Here is a 24,617-nt window from a genome sequence, read left to right as displayed (position 1 = left end):
AGTTAAGATAGTTTATCAGAGGAGTTCTATTATTGACACATGATACAACAAACATGTTTGTAAAGGCTTTTCATTCTTATGAATGATACCACATTTAATTTTGTTGAGCTAATCTGAATGTTCATTAATAAGATATCTATTTCCCTATACACAAACCACTGAAATGTATATGGAGTTAAAACATTTACTTATGATCAGAGGAAGATTAACCATGAAGCTTGTTGATTTTTTTTTTTTTTTGGTACAATTCACACACACACACAAATTTACAACTGGTTAAGACCACTATCTTTTTCCATTCTAGTATCTCTTCCATCAGATTTCCACCCCCATTGGTAACATTGAGATGGGCATAGGCATAATCCTGTTGGATAATGTCAGTGGAGCTGAGGACATTTTATTCTACTAATTTTGTATTCTTTGTCTTAGAGAAGCCCTCAAAATTGTATAAGCTTCAACACCTACAAAATCTAGATCTGTTCTGCTTATGAGATATGAGTTTCTTTTTTAGAGTTCCTAAGTTTTCTTTGGAATGTCAAATCCTTTCATAAAGGTGACCAACTTGTGAAATATTCTTATTTCTTTATGAATTTATTTTAAATAAAACTATATGGGGCACCTGGGTGGCTCAGTCAGTTAAGCATCCGACTTCGGCTCAGGTCATGATCTCACAGCTTGTGAGTTCGAGCCCCGCATCGGGCTCTGTGCTGATGGCTCAAAGCCTGGAGCCTCTTCAGATTCTGTGTCTTTTTCTCTCTCTCTGCCCCTCCCCCACTCACACTCTGTCTCTCTCAAAAATAAACATTAAAAAAATTTTTTTAAATGAAACTATATAATGAAATAAAGCTAAAAGTTAAAAACACAACTTTTAACAGCTGTTGTTCAAATATATTTTTTAAAGAGAAAGTAACTTTATAAATGCAATTTTAAGGTATGAAATATAATATTTTGGATGTGAACTATGAAGGAACAAAGACAAATTTTATGTTCTTTCCACAACACATTTGAAACACAATGGGCCTATCTTTGATCTACTGAATTTATAATATTATTTTAACACATGATATACTGGATTTCCACAGCTGGACTCAAAAAGGACAATGAGTTGATAGATACGTTAAGACTTTGGATCCAAAATTAGAGCTAAAAAAGAATGCATTAAAAAACAACTATCAGGTGCCTGGGTGGCTCAGTCGCATCCGACTTCTGCTCAAGTCATGATCTCACTGTCCTTGAGTTTGAACCCCATGTTGGGCTCTGCACTGACAGCTCAGAGCCTGGAGCCTGCTTCAGATTCTGTGTCTCCCTCTCTCTGCCCCTCGCCTGCTTGCACTCTCTCTTTCTCTCAAAAATAAACAAACATAAATAAACAAAACAAAAATACACAAAATAAACAAAACAAAATAAACAAACAAACAAAATAAAAAACTTTTTTTTTAATTAAAAAACAAAAACAAAACACAACTATCTAAAAGTTATCTTGGGAATCTAACAGTGACAATATTTTCAGTCCCATTAAAGAAAAAAAAAACCAAAAATTTAAAAATATATATCAGGCTAAGATCAAGAAAAAAAATTTAAAGTAGGAAAAATACTTAATTCACAAAAAGTGACTGTAATTTAGATGTGCTTTTATTTAGAATCAACTTTATTCATTTTCTGGTCATAAACAATAAAGGAATTAGCTTCTACCTTCAGAATATGTCTCTCAAACTAGTCAGAATTCTGCTTTAAGAATGTAGATATTAGTAAGGAAATTCAAACACAGTATGCTCACAAGTGAAATAAGAATTCAATAATGCTGTAAGAAACTATGAACAGACTTCTAACCATCTCTTTACCCCCAGGCTACAAATAGCTTGGAAAGTCCTGATACTATCTGTCAGATAAACCATCCTTTCTGAGTAGTGGATTTGAATCAGCCAGGCACACCTCGTCCATTCAAATTAAGATAGGAAGCAAAACTCAAGGGATGCTTTTAACATGAAAGTAAGTTTTATACCACAATGCTCAGACTGCCTCTCTAGAGGCTGACTTCAGACCATAACATAGTAAGAACACGTCTGGGGCTTAAGGTTACTTCTGAATTTTTTGTGCAGAATCACTGGGACATGATCCTTCTGGAAAGCATAATGAACCAGTATTAAACCCAAATTAACGGTGGACAAACTCTCCACTAGACCAGTTTATAGCAAGAAGCACTAGGTACTTTGAGCTTTATTAGGATTTTTTCTTTGCCCCCTTACCTGGTGTGTGCTGAATGGTAGCCCTTCTTGCACAAATACTACTGAAGATGGAGATGGATTATGACTTAGCTGCTCCTTCAGTTTGACATGAGCTTGTTGGATGGCTGCAGATTCCTGCATTGTAGTATTTTCAACAGGCTGAGCTGTGTGGATGGTATAGATGTACTCAGGTGACTGTGGTAGAGAGCAGGTAATTGCTTGTTCTGTTCCGACTACAAAAGATGTAATGTCTGAGCCTACAGGAGTAAGTGGCTCCAGCTGGCTAGCCTGACTTGTGGAAGATGGATTGCTGTTGTTTGAATTAGCTACGATATGCTGGCCTCTGTTAGACTGAGATGTTGGGCACTGATTCTCAACAGGCTCCACCTTCACCATCTCCAATTTAGGGGAGGAATGCAACTCATCTACTATCTGAAAAACAGCCTCTAGGTTAACTTCTGTCTTTTTATTTTCATCAGTAGTACTGCAAGGCCAATTAGAAGGCAGAAATTCAACTGGATAGGAGGATTGCATTGGAGGATTCTGGGAAAAGAGAAAACAGGATTGTTTGGATAGAAAATTGAATATGAGATTAAGGAAGAAAGCAACAATGTTTAGGCTCATAAATGTTAAACAAATAGATTAAATTTAACTAAAGCTCACTGAAACAACATGAACACCAATCAACTTTTCAGCAATGGTAGCTTCAATTCTATTGTTAACATTTACTTAGCAACTAATAGATGTCAACCACTATGCCAAGTTCAATACTGGAAAGGACCAATAATTTTCAGGGTTAAAGTACACAAAATCAAAAAGCTATAGTACTCAAATACCTATTTGCTGATAAAATGTCTATATACCAAATTCTTCCATAAAAGTTGACAAAAACATCACTTATATCTATCATATACTGTTTTAGGAATGTAGTAGTGAAATTTCAAACACAGGATGCTCACAAGTCCACCAATGCTTCTATACATTCAGGGGGAGGTACTGATATTCTGTTCCAAATGATCTGGGAAAAAATGGATGGAATATCGAATGTCCTTTGGTTCCTGAGATTGTTTATTTTTAATAATAAAACAATAGATTAAAAATAGCTGTCACTTTTAGATGTATCCTTTATACCTTTAAGATGCATTCTCTTATACCTAGTACTTTGCACAGAGTAGACATACAATTACATGTTTAGTGATAAATAATCTCAAGCTATGAACATAAATACTAAAGAGTAACAACTAAATAAAACACGTAATGGGTTGATATTGCCAAACACACCACAAAGACTGTGTCAATTATTCAAAGGACATTAATTCCAAATAATGTAAATTTAAATGGTGTAAGCATCAAGCCACTTTACTGTAGCCAATAGCACCATTTATTGAGTTCTTACTAGGTGCCAAGCACATGCAAAGTACTTCGTATACAGTATTCCTCTTAAGAGGTCTATAAAATGTGATCATCTCCATTTCCAAATGATGAAATTGAAGTTCAGAGAAACTCTGTAATTTACCCAAAGTCACAATGAAATAACTGACATATCCAAGTTTCAAACATAGGTTGCCTAGCTCAAGAGCTCTTGCTCCTAACCATTATGCTATCCTGACCATGCATGCACACTCTCACCAATATCTGCAATCCAACCAAATCCTTTAATTCCAGAATGACACCTAAAACATGTTCTTTTTTCCATTTAAAAAATTTTATGTCTACCTATCTTTATTTTCCTGTAACATGTATTGTCTTTGAAGTAAGAAAAGGTCTTTTAAAGATATTTTTAAAAATTTATTTAAAACATAAACATAATCAAGACATAAATACTGTCAGAGAATCTCCAGCATGATCCAAGGGAGAGAGCATCTGGATACACAAACAAAAACATCTAATTTGTGGGACAGATATGTCCCTCTAGTGAAGATGAACAGACTGGACTATCATGCCCGATGGTACCTGCCTTTAAAAATATCCAACTAAGTCCATTTGATCTGATTCTATACTCTTTGAACAACAATCTGACTTCCTACGTAGCTTTGTCAAAAAAAAAAAAAAAAAACCCACAAAAAAGTAATGTTCCTTTACATACTGGAATGCCACTAGAAAGATATTCTCTTAAAAACAGAAGCTATCTCAGGGACGCCTGGGTGGCTCAGTCAGTTAAGCATCTGACTTCAGCTCAGATCATGATCTCACAGTTCGTGGGTTCAAGCCCCGCATCGAGCCTCATGTCAGGCTCTGCACTGACAGCTTGGTCCCTGGAGCCTGCTTCAGTTTCTGTGTCTCCCTCTCTCTCTGCCCCTCTCCTGCTTGTGCACACATACATGCGCTCTCTCTCTCTGTCTCAAAAATAAATAAGCATTTAAAACAGAAGCTATAGGGGCGCCTGGGTGGCTCAGTCAGTTAACACAGAAGCTATCTCAACTGGATGATATCAAAGGCAAACACATAATTCCAATCTTTAAGCAATTATAGCATAAAAAGACAAAGCATGGAACTTAGCCTTATCCTAGAAATAGCAGTCTAAAACACTTAAATCAATGCAATTGCTTAACAATAAATAATCAGAAAATAATTAAAATATAGTGTGTACAATATGGGGGCAAAAGGGGATCACCACTTAAATTTCTCATTTTTTATTTCATTTTTCCTTTCTCATTAAAAAAAAAAGTAATTATCTGTACTATCTTGGAAGAATCTGTTAATAGTGACATACACTTTTAAAATTTACCTGGTATTCATTTTACCATAGAAGAGCCTAGAACAGCAATGTTCAAACTAATTTTCAGCAATGATGAAAATGCTATCTCTGCTGTACAATTTGGTAGCCACTGGCCATGAGACTTTGAGCACTAGAAATGAATTTTATTTAGTTTTAATTAATTTAAATTTAAACAGCCAGATGTAGCTAGTGCCTACTGTTTTGGACAGTGCAGGCCTAGAAGAATCCTCAGACACCATTCATATCAACTCCCTTTTTTTAGAATTGAGAAAACTGAAGCCATAATCCACAGCTTACCTCTGGCTACTCGTTCAGATAAAATTACACTTTAAAACTGTGCAAGGTCAATCGTATTACACATGAAGTACAGAGTGTGTCCATTGTTCCAAGAATATTACCTGGAAGTAGTTGCAGTGTGCATAGGAAGAGGCAGTGGGAGTCACACAACTACTTAGAGCGTCCATGTGGGTAGAAGGAGAGCAGCACTGTAGTACAGCTGGGACAAATTCAAACAGAGAAGAGGCATCAACCAAGTTAACCTGTGTAGCATTTAAAGCACTCCCCTTTCAACTTGGAAAGAAAAATTCCAAAGGTGTTCCTTTGGGGATGCAATAAAATTAGATTTAGTACAATCAGGTGCTATTATTTGTTGAAAACAACATGGTAATTAACCAATTTAAAAAGTCATTTTAGGGGCGCCTGGGTGGTGCAGTTAAACGTCTGACTCTTAATCTTGGCTCAGGTCATGATCTCATGGTTCATGAGTTCAAGCCCAGCATCAGGCTTGGTGCTGATGATGCAGGGCCTACTTGGGATTCTGTCTCTCCTTCTCTATGACCCTCCCCTGCTTGTACTCGCTCTCTTAAAATAAACAAACTTAAAAAAATTTTTTTTAAGTCATTTTAAAGGGTCATGCCTACTTTTCTAAATGATTTCTCTGGCACCTAAACATTTTGTCACCTTTCTAACCAAATATTTATTCTTATTGAATGTAATTTCATTTTACTGAAGGGGTGCCTGGGTGGCTCAGTTGTTTGGGCAACCGACTTTGGCTCAGGTCATGATCTCACCGTCCATGGATTCGAGCCCTGCATCGGGCTCTGTGCTGACAGCTTGGAGCCTGGAACATGCTTCGGATTCTGTCTCCCTCTCTCTCTGCCCCTCCCCCATTCAAGCTCTGTTCCTGTCTCTCTCAAAAATAAACATTAAAAAAAATTTCATTTTACTGAAAATATCAGAACATGTTTGGAATTCCAAAATAATTGTTTCAAATATTTTAGTAGTAACAAACATTTGGAGGAGGGTGTGATTTTAAGGATAAAATAAGTGAAATACTGTCCAAATGTTCTTACCATTATATAACGCATCCAGTAAAATCCAGGCAAAAATGTTTTAACCACTTAAAGAAATTACTAAGAATTTGGATCCAAGACCAAAATCTTAATTGCTACATAAACTTGAGCAAGGTTAATCTCTTTGGGCCTCAGTTTCTGCATCTTATTAAAATGGGGGTAATAATAGTACATACCCTAGTATGTTTCTTGTGAGGAATGAATGAGCTAATAGGCATAAAGCACTTAGAATAGTACTGGAATACAGTAAGCAATCAAAAAATAAATAGCTAATGCCATTATTTTAACTAAAAAAGTAGGTTTTCCTAGTTTTCTCTTTACAGTTAGGATACCATAAAAAGATTGAACTCTTTGTATTGGGATAGTTACACTTACAGATGCAGTCTTTTTTTTTTTTTTATGTTTGTTTATTTTTGAGAGAGAGACAGAGTGTGAGTGAGGGAGGGGCAGAGAGAGAGGGGGACACAGAACCTGAAGCAGGCTCCAGGCTCTGAGATGTCAGCACAGATCCCGATATGGGGTTCAAACCCATGAACCGTGAGATCATGACCTGAGCCGAAGTTGGACGCTTAACCAACTGAGCCACCCAGGTGCCCCACAGATGCAGTCTTTTTTTTTTTTTTTTAACGTTTATTTATTTTTGAGACAGAGAGAGACAGAGCATGAACGGGGGAGGGGCAGAGAGAGAGGGAGACACAATTGGAACCAGGCTCCAGGCTCTGAGCCATCAGCCCAGAGCCCGACGCGGGCCTCGAACTCACGGACCACGAGATCGTGACCTGAGCTGAAGCTGGACGCTCAACCGACTGAGCCACCCAGGCAGATGCAGTCTTAATAATCGGTTGAGTTTCCTCTTTTCCAGAGAGAGACTCTCCAGAATGAATGAGAATCAGTTATAACACATCACACCTTTGGATTAAACAGAGGATGACATTTATTGAGCGCCTACCATGTTCCAGGCACAGTAGTAGGTGCTTTACATATATTGCTTCATTTAATCCAAACAACAATTAAATGAGGTATTAACATTACTTTACAAAAATAAGGAAACTAAAGCTCAGAGATGTTAAATAATTTGCTGAAAGTCACAAAGCTGATATTGACAGGGTCAGCATCAAACTCCAAAGCCCAAGCTTTTTTTTTTTTTTTTTTTTTTTTTTTTTGAGAGAGAGAGTGTGAGAGCAGGGGAGGGGCAGAGGGAGAGGTAGAGAGAGAGAATCCCAAGCAGGTTCCACACCCAGCACCAGTCCCACAACCATAAGATCAAGACCTGAGCCAAAATGAAGAGTTGGACTCAACCAACTGAGCCACCCAGGTGCCCCCACATGCTCTTTAGTGTACCACAATACTTCCCAAATCTTTTCTTCTTCCTAAAATGTAACACTTTAATGTTACTAGAACTCCATTTGATGAATATTTTTGTCTTTGTTATAAGATAGCAGCTTTCTACTTTTATGTCCACATTTTTCATATTTTGTATATGCTAATAAAATTACTTAAAAAAAACTTATTCTATAATCAGCCTAAGTGTTATAAAAATTCATGGCAATGTTTCCCAACTTATCTATTATTGACTACTGATTTTTAAAATGTCAGAAGTTCGGGGGTACCTGGGTGGCTCAGTTGGTTAAGTGTTTGACCTCGGCTCAGGACACGATCTCACAGTCCATGAGTTCAAGCTCCATGTAGGGCTCTGTGGTGACAGCTCAGAGCCTGGAGCCTGTTTTGGTTTCTGTGTCTCCCTCTCTCTCTGCCCTTCCTCCCCCTCAAAATAATAAACATGAAAAAAAATTTTAAATGTCAGAAGTTCATAAAGGTATGCTAAAAATAAATATTTTCTAATATCATATGCAGTTTAAGCCATTAAATCTTGCACATGGAAGGAAAAACCTGAAATAATGGACAGAATTCTAGTTCCAGTACACATGTAAGGGTTGATGTTTTCTGAATTACATCATTTTAACAGTTCCAGTGATTTAAAAAGCCAGACATGACTAAGATGGCCATATAAAATTCATATTCTTATCACTTCCAATATAGGTTAGGCAAACAGGTTCTTACACTTTAACCTTTGAAGATTATTCAAGCATATAATTTCAATGTTATGGATTTGAATTTGATTTCCCAGGATATTTATGCTTTCAAACATCCTGGGAAATAACTTAAATCCAAAAGGAAAACACCAAGGAAGCATCTGTAGGGTTTGCCAAAACTCTGAAAAAAAACTGGGACTTTTTTCTAGAGTTTTAACAGCTAAGGAAAACCTAGCCCCCTAGTGGCAGGAAAACCCTCAGTCAGGAGCTGCAGTATTTACCCTTCAGGGTACCATAAAATAGTGTTTTCATTACAAATAAAACAACAAAAGGTATTAGGTTTACTTTGCTAATACTGCTCTGATTCCATTGCTTACATATTTTGAATAGTTGTTAAAGTGTACATTAAAATAAATCTCTTGGGGGCTCCTGGGTGGCTGAGTCAGTTAAGTGTCTGACTTCAGCTCAGGTCCTGATCTCTGGTTTGTGAGTTCAAGCCCCTCCTCAGGCTGTCTGCTGTCAGCACAGAGCCTGCTTCAGATCCTCTGTCTCCCTGTCTCTCTGTCCTTCCCCTGAATGCATACATGCTCTCCCTCTCAAAATTAAAAACATTAAAAATAAAATAATAAGGAGCACCTGGGTGGCTCAGTTGGTTGAGTGTCCAACTTCAGCTCAAGTAATGATCTCATAGTTCATGAGTTCAAGCCCCACATCTGAGCAGACAGCTCAGAGCCTGGAGCCTGCTTCGAGTTCTGTGTCTCCCTCTCTCTCTGCCCCTCCCCACTCACACTCTGTGTCTCTCTCTCAAAAATGAATAAACATTAAAAATAATAATAGTAAAATTTATTGGATAAACAAAGTAAAATAAACAATAGAGAATATATTAGTATATAGTTGATAGCTGATTTATTATCTAAGGAAACAGCAAAATGGATACTATCCTTTTAAGTGTCCAGTAACAAATGGAAAGTAGAAAGTTACCTGCATGAAGAAAAGGGGAACATGAATAGATAATCCAAAAAGATTCCTCAATGGCTATTTCCTTACCAGTGCAACCCCATTTTGTATAATCAACAAAATAGAACAAAGTAAGATACTAGTTAGCTTACAGAATATGAAAAACTTAGCTATAGAACAGCAACTGTTGCTTAGTACATGAAAAATTAACCTAGTGTGTATTATGAAAGCATTGTGAAGGCACTGACATTTATAAAACTGAATTTATCACTATGTCCTAAGGTACATTCATCTGCATAAAGAACTTCCACTATCTTCCTGAAGGCATTGTTCACTTAAGGTATTAAATTGCATGTAGAATATAAACTGGAAATAATGGACAGAATTCTATTTCAGGGGCGCCTGGGTGGCTCAGTTGGTTAAGCTTCCCACTCACGATCTCATGGTTCATGAGATTGAGCCCCACGTCAGGTTCCTTACTTCCAATGCAGAGCCTACTTAGGATTCTCTCTCTCTCTCTCCCAAAATAAATAATAAAACTTAAAAAAAAAAAGAATTCTATTTCAGATATAAATATAATAGTTAATGACATTTTTAAAAGAATTCTGGTAATTAGAAAAATTCAGGATTACTAAAAATTATCCAAAAGTAAAAATTTTCACTCCTACTACAGGTAAGGAAAACAAGTTCATACTTGTTTATCCTATGGAAGTTATTCAAATATATAATTAAAATGTTTTGGACTTGAATCTACTCCAGAATAGTAGTGTTAGCAGTGAGAAAATTCTCAATATAAATGCTCAGCAGGAAAAACATCCTAATAGTAAATTTAGTTTCAAGATAAGTTACTATACATGTCTAGAACCCCAACACTTCCTCATTTGTAGTAAGGTAAAGGTCTTCTGGGAATATACCCCAAAAAAGTGAAAGCAGGCACTCAAACTAATATTTGTGCACCCATTTCACAGCAGTATTGTTCACAATAGCCAAAAAGTGGAAGCAACCCAATGTCTACCAACAGATGAATGGATAAACAAAATGTGGTATATACATACAATGGAAAATTATTCAGCATTAAAAAATCAGGAAATTTTAGGGATGCCTGGGTGGCTCAGTCCAGCAAGGAGCCTAGAGCCCACTTCGAGTTCTGTGTCTCTCCCTCTCTCTCTGCCCCTCCCCTGCCCCTGCTCATACTCTGTCTCTCTCTCTCTCTCAAAAATAAGTAAACATTAAAAAAATTTTTTTAAATAAGGAAATTTTGGCCCATGTAAAAATATCGATGAATCTTGAAAACAGTATGCTTAGTGAAGTAAGCCAATCTCAAAAGGGCAAATATTGTATGATTCTTTTTTTTTTTATTTTTTTTCTTTTTTAGAGAGGGGAGAGCGCAAAATTGGGGGAGAGGGGCAGAGGAAGAGAGAGAATCTTAAAAGTCTCTCCACACTGAGTGTGGAGCCAGACATGGGGATCGATCCCATTACCCTGGGATCATGACATGAGCTGAAATCAAGAGTCAGATGCTCAACTGACTGAGCCACCCAAGCACCACTGTATGATTCTTCTTATATGAGTGTCAGAGAGTTGTCAAGTTCATAGACAGAAAGTAGAATGGTGGTTGCCAGGAGCTAGGGGAAGAAGGGAATATGATATTAGTGTTTAACAGTATGGAGTCTCAGCTGGAGAAGATGAAAAAGTCCTGGAGATGGAAGGTGATAATGCTAGTACAACAATGTGATTGTATTTAATGCCACAAAACTGTAGACTTAAAAATGTTTAAAATGGTAAATTCTACATTATTTATATTTTACCTCAATAAAAAGAAAGACAAATATAATTGTGCTTTTGCTTAGTTTCTTCTGGCAGCTAAAGAGAACTTCCTCTTTCCATAAGAAGAAAATCAGACCTTTTCAAAGAAACAGACAATAAAGGCTGCCTGAGCACAAGAATAAGAGCATTGGAAAGCTCTTATAACTTCAGTTCTATATTTGTCTATGTACATTATATAGAATAAAAAAAATAAATTCTTGAGAATTTAAATATACTTTAAAACAATAATAATCAATACTTTTTGCCCAAGATTCAATTCAAAAAAAATGATACAATATTTATTTTTTCAATAAAAAATAAAATATCATAGGCACCTTGCAGAGGAAGTTGTATATTCTTACACATGACTGTATTTAACCTTTAAGATGTTAATATGTAGGGTCTTTTGAAAGATAGCTTTTAAAATATTTTATTCTTTTGGGGCGACTAGGTGGCTCAGTCGGTTATGAGGTCATGATCTCCCAGTTCGTGAGTTTGAGCCCCACATAGGGCTCTGTGCTGACAGCTCAGAGCCTGGAGCCTGCTTCAGATTCTGTGTCCTCTCTCCCTCAAAAATAAAGAAAAGAAATGAGATGAAGGGCAGCTACAAATTACTCATCACTGCTTTAAGCTTAAAACTTAACTTTAAAAACAATGCAAAACTGACTTTGGGTCAATTCAGCATTATAACATTAGTTAAAGGAAAACATTCCTCAATATAGGCCTCTATACAAATATGAATATTTTTGGGGCACCTGGCTGATTCAGTCAGTGGAGCATGTGACTCTTGATCTCAGTGTCATGAGTTCAAGCCCACATTGAGATGAGCGTGGAGCCTACTTAAAAATGAATGAATGAATGAATGGATGAATCAATCAATCAATCAATATTATTATGTATGTTCAGATATGTAGAGAATTAATACAATAAAAAGATCTAGGGGCACCTGACTGGCTTGGTTGGTGCTTCTGGTGAAGCACATACATGACCCTTGATCTCAGGATCATGAGTTCAAGCCCCACACTGGGTGTAGAGCTTGCTTAAAAAAAATTAAAAATATATGGGGCACCTGGGTGGCTCTGTCAGTTAAGTGTCCAACTTTGGCTCAGGTCATGATCTCACAGCTCATGAGTTCGAGCCCCATGTCAGGCTCTTTGTGCTGACAGCTCTGGGCCTGGAGCCTGCTTTGGATTCTGTGTCTCCCCCACACCTTTCTGCCCCTCCCCCAACTCTGCTCTGTTTCTCTCTCAAAAATAAACATTAAAAAATTTTTTTAATTAAAAATATAAAATAAAAAATAAAAAGGTCTAAAAGTTTTGTATACAAAAGGGAAACTGGGGCACCTGGGTGGCTCAGCAGGTTAAGCATCTGACTTCTGCTCAGATTATGATCTTGCACTTCATGAGTTCAAGCTCCAAGTTGGGCTCCCTGCTGACAGTTCAGTGTGGAACCTGCTTGGCATTCTCTCTCTCTCCTCTCTCTCTGCCCCTTTCCCACTCACACTTTTTTTCTCTCTGTCTCTCAAAATAAGTAAATAAAAACTTTTTAAAAAAGGAAATTAAATTATAGTAGCATGCTACGAAAATAATATCAAAAGAAAGAAATGAATCTAAGATAGGACAAGACTAAAAAGAGTCAATCAATACTGGATCTACAACATTTTGTCTTTGAAGCGATGATAAGAGTGGAAAAAATGTCATCAACTAGGCAAAGAAAATAAGCACTTCAAGAGAGGAATGACAAATGTAAGAAACGATTCAGATGAGTCATTCTGAGTCAGTTGGACAGCAATGTTCTAGTCTCAATGTTTGGCTTTACTAAAGAAATTAATTTATAAAGTAATACAAAACTCAAACTTTACTGACTATAATATTTGAAGACCAGATTCAAGTTTATTAACAATATAATTTAAAAAAATTTTTAATGTTTATTTATTTTCTTGAGAGACAGAGATACAGACAGAGTGTGAGAGGGGGAGGGCAGAGAGAGAGGAAGACACAGAATCTGAAGCAGGCTCCAGGCTCTGAGCTGTCAGCACAGAGCCTGGTGTGGGGCTCAAACCCACGAACCCGGAAATCATGACCTGAGCCCAAGTTGGATGCTCAACCAACTGAGCCAACCCAGGAGACTCTATTATCAATAGAATTTTTAAATGAAGTCAGCTGTTGCTGTTTACTAAAATTTGATCCAAACTTCAAATCATATAGTTCACTTCAAAAAGATTCAAGTGTGACCATTATTCCAAAATTAGTTACTTCATTATTATTACAAGAGCTGAGTTTGAAAATGATCATTATCCTGCCTCTGAGAATGATATTCTATTTAACTTTGGTTAAGTCATTTGTAATGCTCTTCATAAACAGGTACTCATTAACTACTGGTTAAGTTGCTCACTACTTTTTGCCTCCTTCACCTAAAATTTGGAGGAGTCAAATACTTCTACAGTATTTTTATGGCACTTTCTTTTCCATAGTAGGTCTCTTTTACTTACAAATACAACCTTTTTTTTTTTAAGTTTATTTATGTATTTTTGAGGTGGGGGGCGCTGAAGGAGAGAGAATCCCAGGCAGTCCCCACCCTGCCAGCACAGAGCCTCATGCGGGGCTCAATCTCATGAACTCTGAGATCATGACCCGACCTGAAACCAAGAGTTGATGCTCAACCAACTGAGCCACCCAGGCACCCCAACAATACAACTTTTTATTTATATAGTACTTTAGAATGTTCAAAGCAGTCTTGCTTATTACATTATAGCATAGACCTAGTCTATGTAGTAGGTATCATCATGAGATCATGAAACTTATTTTCAGAACCTCAGAAACTTTATAGTCACTTCAACGTTCCCAAAACAAAAATTCAGATAACACAAGATTCTATTTCACATGTACTGTACACTATCAAAACATCAGCAGCACTTACCTGTTCTTTTAATGTCTGTTTCCTAGCCCTTACCTTGAACTCTTGGACATAATTTTCAATTAATTAATCTATTCACCTATTTATTTCTTTATTTGACAATTTTCAACTTATAATTTTACATCCAAGCTAACATAAAATATTTTTTAAATAACATATCCTAAATCATAATAATTTAACAAACAGTATTTCTATAATGAATGAATAATAGTAACTATTTGTAGTGTTTTCTGGTAAATGATACTTAAGTGGTTCTCAAAAAATTTAGAACTAGGTGTTTCTGAGAAGATTGTCTGGAACTTGAAATACATGTTCCCATAGAAACAACATCATATAAGTTAATTTGGCTCCTAGACCAGATTATAACCACCTGTACCATAAGTGTAGGACTAATAATATAGAACCTAACCACCATATCTAATATGTCCATAGGAAAATGCCTCCAAAATTCCAAATTGGAAAGCCAAGTACATTTCTACATTTCTCTTGCTGCAGGCCTTCCAAATTTAAACTCCCCAACAGCTTCTGAGTCTTTAGTAGTTTGAGGAAGGGGGTTTGGAGGGAGTTTAGGAAAGGAAACACTTACTGGTAAAGGGAAGGGAGGTAAGGGTATTATCCAGTTGATGGGCTACAGAATGTAAAACAAGTGTAAGGAAGACACAGACTGTCTCTCTCTCTATGCATATGTATTGTATGCCTGCATGGAACACAGCTGAAATTATAATTTAGATAGTAATGCCTAATCTGTTCATTAAAATGTTGAACTATACTATTCACTAGAAGATATAAAACTTCTAACATGAATTTAGTCATCTATTTTTTGTTTTTCAAAGAAGTAGCTGAAAATATGAAAAAATACTAGGCTTCAACCTTTTTTAAAATTTCTAATAGGCAAGGGGCACTGGGGTGGCTAAGTCGGTTGAACATCAGGTCATGATCTCTCAGTTCAGGTCATTATCTCTCAGTTCAGGTCATAATCTCTTGGTTGGTGAGTTTGAGCCCCACATCAGGCTCACTGCTGTCAGCGCAGAACCCACTTCAGACCCTCTGTCCCCCTCTCTCTGCCCCTCCCGTGCTTGTGCACGCATGGGCGCTCTGTCTCTCTCAAAACTAAACATTTAAAAAAAATTTCTAATAGGCAAAATGAATAAAAGTGCTAAGTCATCCTTAATCCATATACTTCCTTTGCCTTTTCCTTCTCAATTCCATCCACCAAAACAGTAGCAGCTCTAAAAATATACAAAACCCAATCTAATTTAAATTCTTGTTTTATTATTTTAATATCAAAATATTATATATTTTGGGAAAATCAAGCAATCTCTTTTACTGCTATATTTAGGTAGAATGCAATAAGCCAATAGTAAAAGAATACAGTTGGGTGATACAGCTAGAAAATAGTGAGTACTGTTACAAACAGAAGTTAACAGATTTATAACTTTTAAAAGTCAACAAATTATTTAATTCCCCTAATTTACATTCTTTTCACCTATTCTAGCTTTGGATTTCCTCCTGCCTGGCAGAAATGGTGCTTCCAGATCTACATATTTGAGAAAATTAATATTCCTAGACCCTTAATTCATTGGGCAAAGGAATACCCTCTTTCTTCTCTCTCTGGTCTTTTCTGAAAGCCTTGACCCTTGTCATATGTCTATTGCCCCTTTTGTCACTCAGTATTAAAGCACTTTACATGATGAAATACACCACGATTATATGGTGTTCCTGCAAAACAGAAAATACATTTGAATGGAAAGGTAAGGCTATTATCTTGCAAAAGTGTAACCCCCCCCCCAAAAAAAAACACTCTCCCCACCCACCCCAAGAAGCTAAACACATGGTCACTATCATAAGGATTCCTGATTAGTGGCTTGAGATCTACAGTATGTCTTCAATACCCTTGGTTGAGCTCTAGGTCAGCTGTCACTGTCAGGTTCTCTTCTCTGCTACTCTGCAGTTCTTAGTTGGCTGGGATTAACACTGCAGGGACTGCCCTGTCAAACCACACCATCACGTTTTTACTAGAAGAATATAATTTAGTTTTAAGAGATAGAAAGTATGCTCTTTTATTAAACTTCATTACTGAGATGCTAAAATGATTTCATTATGAGGTAATCTCACCTATAACATTAAAAAATGTAATATATACAGTTGACCCTTGAATAACATGAGTTTGAACTATGTGGGTATTTTTGGATATTTTTGATACAGTACAGTATTGTAAATGTATTTTCTCTTATGATTTTCTTAACATTTTCTTTTCTCTAACTTACTATGTTATAAGAATATAGTACATAACATACAAAAACATACATACATACATACATACATACATACAAACAAACATAACATACAAAAAATGTGCTAACCAACAGTTTATGTTATCTTAGGTAAGGCTTCCAGTGAAAAGAGGTTACTAGTTAAGTTTTGGGAGGATGAAAAGTTACACACAGATTTTCAACTGCATGGGGTCAGCATCCCAACCCTGCATTGTTCAAGGGTCAACTATAACATGTATATAAATGTTTTTTAAAGAAACAAAATACTGCAACAAGAGCAGAGTCAGAACAAGGTCCCAGTGTAGTTATGTCCTAATTTCATTACTAGGACCCATTTTGAAGATATAAAAGTTTCACTAAAAACATACATCTTTCTGTGCCAACAAAATGTTCACAATCTTTAAGAACACAATGAAATTTTATATATTGCTCAAAAATATGTTCTGATGAGAAATCTTTGACATTTCTTATGTGCATATTCATACTATTTTTAAGAATGCAGAGATGCATTTAGAAATACAAATGCCCGGGGCGCCTGGGTGGCGCAGTCGGTTAAGCGTCCGACTTCAGCCAGGTCGCGATCTCGCGGTCCGTGAGTTCGAGCCCCGCGTCGGGCTCTGGGCTGATGGCTCAGAGCCTGGAGCCTGTTTCCGATTCTGTGTCTCCCTCTCTCTCTGCCCCTCCCCCGTTCATGCTCTGTCTCTCTCTGTCCCAAAAATAAATAAACGTTGAAAAAAAAAAAAAATTAAAAAAAAAAAAAAAAAAAAAAGAAATACAAATGCCCATTATAAAATACTTTAAGAGAAGCCACTGAACTTGAATTTCTCATACCTGTTGGATAGTAGGCTTGGGAGTACTGCGCTGAGGGTGTGTAGTTACTGTATTTTTGGGAGGAGCTGACCATTGTTTGAGGACCTTGCTGAACGTGTACAGATGTGGCGCTTGGCTGCAGGGTATAGGTAACCTCAGTAGGAAACCTCTGCAGTACAGGAAATGGAACCCCTTTATCTGAAAAAGTGGGAGACGTTTCCACTTGTCCTGGATGCATTCCAAGGGAGTTCTGCCATGTTCTAGGAGGAATCGGGGTCCGATCTAAACCTTTCAGAGGGAAAGTACTATGGTTGTGGGATGAAGTTGATACGTAGGAGTAAGGAGACAAACTATCTCGCCGGAATGACCGGTGGAATTGTCCTACAGCCACTGGTCCTGCATAAAAGAGGAAGAGCGCGTTTACTAATTTTATATTGTACCACTGGATGTAGTAAACTAAAAGTTACAAAACATGAATATGTTCAATTCTCAGCCATGTTTAACACAACAGAAATTTAGTTCTGGTAAAAACAAGTTCAGAATCCAGAATACAAGATTACACATACAATGCTAAAAAAATAATCAAATAAACTTTTGCTTGGTTCTCAATCTTAGTAAGAGACAAAGTAGCCAAACTCCAATATTAAATCAAATGTTAAATCAAATTCAATGTTCAAAGACTTTTATAGATGATTCAGTCATCTTACCTTTTTAACCTCAGTTGATTAACCCAGATTTTTCCAATCTATAAGCTACTTCGTAGAAGTTTTAGAAATTCCACTCAGTCTTTCAGATCATTGAGAAACCTTAATAATATGCACAGAAGTAAACACTTAACCATATACATAAAAGAAATAAGTGGGGATCAAATAAGAACTATAACACAAACCAAAAAGAAAATGCTCTTTACTCCTTTTCAATTTTTTTTAAAGCTCATCTTTGCAGAAAAGTCAGGCTTGAAAACTTTGACTCAGTTCTTTTCTTCCTTTCTTAATCAAAAATTTTCTATGATCAAAAAAAAAATTATTTTCCATAGTCTTTTTTTCCTCAGAGTATCCCCAGTAGAGTCCCTTCCTAGATATCCTAGGTATCGGCAGCTCTCAAACACTGATTTACATCTGAAATCACCTGTAGAGTTTGTTAAAAATCCATATACTCAAGCCCAGGGATTCTGATATTTGCTTTCTCCTATCTAGTAAGGTAGAAAGGAATTCAAAAGTGGAGATGATGAAGAGAGAGAAAGGGCATTACTATATAATGAGGAAAAAAGAAAATATACATGTTGCAGGCTGAAATTATTTTTCAGACTGTGATTCTTGAACACAATAAACAAAACTAGCCTGGGGTGCCTGGGTGGCTCAGTTGGTTGAGCATCTGACTCTTGATTTCAGCTCAGGTCATGATCTCACAGTCATGGGATCAAGCCCCATATTGGGCTCTGAGCTGAGCATGGAACCTGCAGAGCCCATATGGGATTCTCTCTCCCTCTTTCTCTCTTTCTCTGCCCCTCCCCCAGTGGTTCTCTCTCTCTCTCTCAAAGTAAATAAATAAAAATTAAAAAAAAAAAAAAGCTAGCTTTATTTTCCCAGGGAGGATGTTAAATTATGTGGTTCACAAATTCCTTTCAATTTGTTCTATTAAACTAATCTATAAAACAGAGGGGACGTCTAATTCATGTGCTACTCCTCTATTAAACTATATGGTAAAAGATGGCACTCAAATACCTACTTTTCCAAATATTTTAATTGTAAACCCATTCAATATGTTATACATCTTTCATTCTATTTCTGTGGTGTTTAATTTCCTCTAAAGAATAGAGCACTAGGAGCACTCCTAACCACTTCTGGTTTGGCACTGCCTGATTCAAGCCAATTTTCTTAATATAAACTCTTAAAAAATAATAAAAATTAAAAAAATAAAGCATTAATGACAAAAACAAATACATGTGTGTATATATATATATATACATATATATACACACACACAAATTCTAAAGTAACCTGGAAATCAAGAAGTCTAAATCTAACGGGGGAAAAAAAGTCTAATTCAGAAGACTGAATGTATTCAAATGATACATACCTCTTAAAAACTGCTTTTCTTTTTTTTTCCCTTAAAGTACAAAAAAACAGTTTTTATGGTACTGGACTAGCAATTCCATATGTATACACACTTTGAACTACCAGAAACAATCCTTTAAGACCTAAAGAAACATTTTTTGCTCTTCACAACAGGTGTTTCTGAGATCTAAAACTACCCACCACTTGATTCTTCCTTGGATGCTTCACATGCTAAAACTATATATCGCTACAGTGTGAAATAGCTAACCCTTCTTCCACCTTCTTTAGGGTTAAGATATTGATGAATTTTCAGATTGTCAGTAACTTAAACAGCTAATTAAAGAATTCTTTACCTTGATTTATCAAAATATAAAATCTACTTCTATCATGATAAAGTGATGGCCAAACATTCATATACTTTTAGATGTTTTTAGATGCATATGAAGACTGATAGGATTAGAAGGGCATTCTTTTACATTTGTTTTTTAAAAATAAAGAACTAAAACACATTCAGCTCTTATTTATTGTTAAGGGTTACCTCATAGGGCTCTATTCTGACTAACTTCACAGAATATCGTCTGTATGTTTTCAGAACATCTGCAAGATATATTTGACAAAGTTTAAATCCAGAATTTTAGAAATGTAAGGCAGGATGCATTTCTGTTCATAAAGGTCTTATTCCTTTTATATAAATGGCTCTGAACTAATCAATTCCCAGGAAAAAAGTCTGCCTCTCGAGAGCTTGATATCCCCAGGCCAAAACAGATTATCTACTATTACTCAGACTTGTTACTTAGTTTAGAAAGTTTTAACAAATATTGTAAAATAAATTGCCACTAAAAACAAAATAACAAAGTGGAGCAAAAGAAAAAAAAAGGGAAAAACATGTGATTTTCACATTTCTTATCAAGGACATTCCTGAAAGGTGAACAAGACAACTATTTCAATGGATCTAGATAAAAAGGTACTAGAACAGAGGATGCTATTGTAAAAAAAAAAAAAAATGACATAAGTATTCAAACCATAAGCTGAAGTAGAACACAGAAAACAAAGTGGAGACTAAGAAGTAGCAGTACAGTCAGACATATAACTAAAGAAATGGTCAAGCAGAATAAAAACTAGGTGAAGAGAAACAGAAGAGCCAAGGGCTTAGAACACAGAATTAAAGCGAACGAAGTTGGCCCAGTATTCTTGAACTTAGAATTACATTCCACCCACATCAGAAACACAATTCCCTAGTGAACCAAGCCTATCGTGTAGACAATACACAACTGACATACCTTCTGCACATACCAACAGGCAGAATGGTAAAAAATAGGGAATGTGTGAAAACTACAATAATCTAGGTATATGTGGATTGATGTAATATCTACACTGCAAAAATATGAATTAAATTCATGTTATTCAACAAATCTTCAAAATGCTGACTAACTGAACTAAAGTTCATCTATATAGTTATAGAAGTTCAATGTGTGTGTGTATATATAAACTCTTTATATATATATATTATATATATATAAACTCTTTATATATATTATATATATAAACTCTGTATATATATATAATATATATAAACTCTGTATATATATATATACACACACACACAATGAACTTCTATAACTATATATATATATATATAGATATATATAGATATATATAGATATATATCTATATATATATATATGAGTTCAACTATAAGAAAATCTGACCGTTGGCAGCCCCTGTACTTCTTTCATTAAAATGGACTCTATTCTTAGAATACAACTGGGTTTAGGATACGTCAGGAGAAAAAGAGAAGTGAAAAAAGTGAGCAAGACTTGGTTTTTATGTATGCACATTTGTATGTTTCTTTGCCTGAAGTAGTTACCCTATTACTCCCAAGAACACACTTTCCAGTCTTTTCTCCTTACACCCACCAGATACACAACCTAAAAAACAAATACCCACGTCAGAGATTCTGTCAAATGCATGCCAGGGTATTGTCTCCAGTGCCTTTCCCCATGCAATTCCCCACCAAAATCAATGGCCATCACATGGAAGTGGCTTAATATTCCTTTAGAATTCCTTTAGAACATTCCTTTGCCACTGCTATTTTTCCAACTTGTTACTAGAACTCTAACCTAATCCCTTATCTTCTAAACTCCACACACAAGCTAATCTCTTATCTTCTAAATTCCAAATGAACAAAATGCTGCCTCATTCATAACCCTGGGCCTAGGTTAAATCAAACAAAGTGTTACTTTTATTTGTATATTTTTAGCTTCCCATAACTAAAAAATAATCCTTACATATTTGTTAGATCCAAATTAACATGGTGAAAATGTTTCTGTTGAAGACAAGAATGAATTCCCACTATTATATCCAGTTGCTGTTTTGAAATACTGCCTCATATCATGGACTCTTTAAACAGAGAAAAGGAATATTTGCCACCCTCACCTTCCTGGAAGAGGGGGAAGAGCATCGGAAGCCAAGTTTACAAAATAATTTTCTATCAGAAAGAATTTTTGAGTTTTTAGTAAACATATTTATACAAAGTTTTTTCATGACTGAAAGGTTGTAGCCAATAGTGAAAGATTCAAAGACATAAATGTGAACTTCCTAAAATTCCTTTTAACTACAACTTGACAGTAAAGGAAACCATTTTGCCTTCTGTTTGTCTAACCATAACACCTCAAGTAAAGATCAGCTCTAATTAGCTATGATGAAAGAAACGTTTGGCCAATTCGTTCTATGCAGGAACAGTATCTTATGAAGAATTAATATATTATTATATATTTGCCCTTAACATACACAATGTTTACCTTTCTATATATTACTTGGAACCTAAAATATGATTATTGTCAGAACATCTCTTCAGACTTCTTAGATGTGTCAATGGGTAGAAGATGGCATGTCTCTTCAAGGGCAAACTTCCACTCAAGGTACCGTGGTTCCCTTCGGTCGGTATAAATGTTCTACGTATTCCTGGCTGACTTTGTTCCTCCCCACCTTGGCCATCATATCCTCACCCTCTACAGTAACTGTTTTGCTTCCCATTAGAGCAAAGGAGACCCTCCGGTGTTTCTTCCCGACCTAGTGCTTCAACAAAGGGCTACTTATTCTAGACGTTGGAGAAGGGAAGGGAAGAGTCTCAAGAAGGTAGATGGCTATGGGGGATTGGAGTTCAAGAGAGGCCAGGTACAGCAGAAAGACTACAGCAGAGGTCCCTTTGGCTGCCAGTGGACAATTAACCAGAACGGACTAAAAATGCCAAGTCCTTCCAGGGGACACACCGGCGGAAAGGGGGTGCTGGCGGTCGTGGGAAACGGTGGGGGCGACGTGACCTATTTCTCGGGAAGCCCAGCAGACAGTGGATCACCTTCGCACCTGAGGATGTGTGAAATGCCCTCGGAAGCGGCGGTTGCTCCCCGTCGCCCCATGTGCCTGGTAGTGGTCATGGACTCACCATGCGGCTCGGGCCGGGGCCCCGCGGGTGGCGGCGGCTCTTGGTGCTGCAGCGGGGAGGTGGAGGCCGAGGCCGAGGCCGAGGCCGAGGCCGAGGCGGAGGCCGACGTAATGAGGAGCCTCTGGAAGCGGTTGGGCGGCCGGCAGGGCACCTCCAGGCCGGCGGCCAGCTTGGCCTTGTTGGCGCTGGTGAGCCTCTTGAGGTGCACCAGCAGCTGCGGCTGGTCGCGGCGGAAGTGTGGGCTGTGGAAGTGGTGGAGCGGCCCGTCGCCCGCCGGTCCGCCGCCCCCCGGCCCCGGCCCGGGCCCCGCCGCGCCCGGCCCGCCCAGCACCACCTTGCGGAAGCCGTAGAGGTTGAGCTGGCGGATGAAGCTGGTGAAGTTGGTGGTTTTGAAGAGCTCGGGCTCGGCCCCGTTGCCCCCCACACCGCCGCTGCCGCCGCCGCCGCCGCCACCGCCCCCGCCCCCGGCCCCCGCCCCGGGCGGGCTGAGCAGCTCGGCCTCGAAGAGCGGCTGGTCGATGAGCAGCCCCTCGCCACGGCCGTCCCAGCGGATCGAGCGGTACCGGGGACTGTTCACCAACCGCCACAGCTTGGCGGGGAAGTTGTTGGGGTTGATGGGGGTGGAGAGCAGCGCCTCCTCCATCGCCCCCGCCCGGGCACTGGGCCTCGCCCCGCAGAGCCTGGCTCTTCCACCCCGTTCTCGATCCCCTCCCCCTTGCCCGGCCTTCGCTGCGCCCTGCCCCCTCCTGCCTGCGCCAGGCCCGCCGCGTACCCCGGGACCGTTGGCGCACGAGCCTCTGCCGCGCCTTCCAACGCGGCCAATGGGGCCTCGAGTTCCCACCGCGCGGCCGGACGTGGCGCGAGCCAACCCTCCCCCTGGACTCCGCGTCGTCGGACCCTTGCAGCAGCGTGGGGCGCGGCGGCAGCAAGGCACGTTTCCTCGGCGACGTCCCCAAACCGCCAGACTCCGTGGTGTTGCAGCCCACCAGGTACTATTAAGTCCTGAAAATAAATAAACCTGATTATCCATGGTGGAATACCAAGATTCATGCTGATCACCGCAACCAGCGTGTGAGGTTTTAGAATTCGGAAACTGTGCACTTGCCAATTCAAAGTCAGCCATTCTTGAGAACAAAGGGTCTAACTCTATAATCTGAGTAGCCATAAACTAAGTATAAACGAACAGTTTAATTGCTTGTCTTCCCAAAATAAGAATGGTGATGGGGGTATGGTATCCTGAGTAAACAAAGTGATCTTTTAAAGAGTAGCATTAGATATACTCTTTTACGTCAATATTTTGCTCAGGACAGGTTTATTCAAGGTGGGATGAGAACTGAGGTGGCAATGAGGAGGGAATCAGAATATAATTACAATCCTCTGTACCTGGTCAACCAGCTGATGCTATTTTAGACACTGAAGAGAAACCTGACATGAGATGGGGTAGAATTCTACGGTAGCCATAATGATAAATCCCTTTCTATCAATAGATAAGAATATGGTGAGAGCTATGCTGATAGAAAGGTCCATTTGGAGCACCTGGGTGACTCAGTAAGTTAAGCTTCTGATTTTGGTTCAGGTCATGATCTCACTCAACACTTTGTGAGCTGGAGCCCAGCAGTGGGCTCTGCGCTGACAATGTGGAGCCTGCTTCTCAGGATCCTCTGCCTCTCTCTCTCTCTCCCTCTCTTTCTCTCTCTCTGCCCCTCCCCAGCTTGCAATCTCTTTCTCTCAAAAGTAAATAAACATTGAAGAAAAATTATAAAAAAAGAAAAGAAAGGTCCATTTAAAAATGGAAATTGGGACACCTGTGTGGCTCAGTGGGTTAAGCCTCTATCTGTTGATTTCTGCTCAGGTCATGATCTCATGTTTCATGAAATCCAGCACTCATCTCCCTCCCCCCTCCCCCCCCCACCTTCCAGCTCTGCACCAACAGCGTGGAGCCTGCTGGGAATTCTCTCCCTCCCTCTCTCTCTCTCTCTGCCCTTCCCCCTCCTCACTTTCAAAATAAATAAATAAATTTTAAA

The 24,617-nt window shown here is 38.2% G+C and overlaps 1 protein-coding gene across 1 annotated transcript in view; it reads right to left on the bottom strand.

The window, feature by feature from the left end:
- The window catches only part of HSF5 (heat shock transcription factor 5), a 49,542-nt gene extending 26,227 nt beyond the window's left edge, over positions 1-23,315 (bottom strand). Inside the window, exons 1-4 of the mRNA XM_086686854.1 lie at positions 22,594-23,315; positions 17,113-17,487; positions 5,343-5,440; positions 2,247-2,768 (exon numbers count right to left, since the gene is read on the bottom strand). Coding sequence (XP_086542980.1) covers positions 2,247-2,768; positions 5,343-5,440; positions 17,113-17,487; positions 22,594-23,236 — 1,638 coding nt within the window. The 5' untranslated portion in view covers positions 23,237-23,315. The remainder of the gene's footprint in view (positions 1-2,246; positions 2,769-5,342; positions 5,441-17,112; positions 17,488-22,593) is intronic.
- Between the last annotated feature and the right edge of the window lie 1,302 nt (positions 23,316-24,617).

Source organism: Puma concolor, chromosome E1, assembly GCF_028749965.1.
Source record: "Puma concolor isolate L17-30 chromosome E1, mPumCon1.1.hap2, whole genome shotgun sequence".
Taxonomy (NCBI): domain Eukaryota; kingdom Metazoa; phylum Chordata; class Mammalia; order Carnivora; family Felidae; genus Puma; species Puma concolor.
Note: the sequence above shows the minus strand (reverse complement) of the source record. Positions and strands in the feature narration are given on the sequence as shown.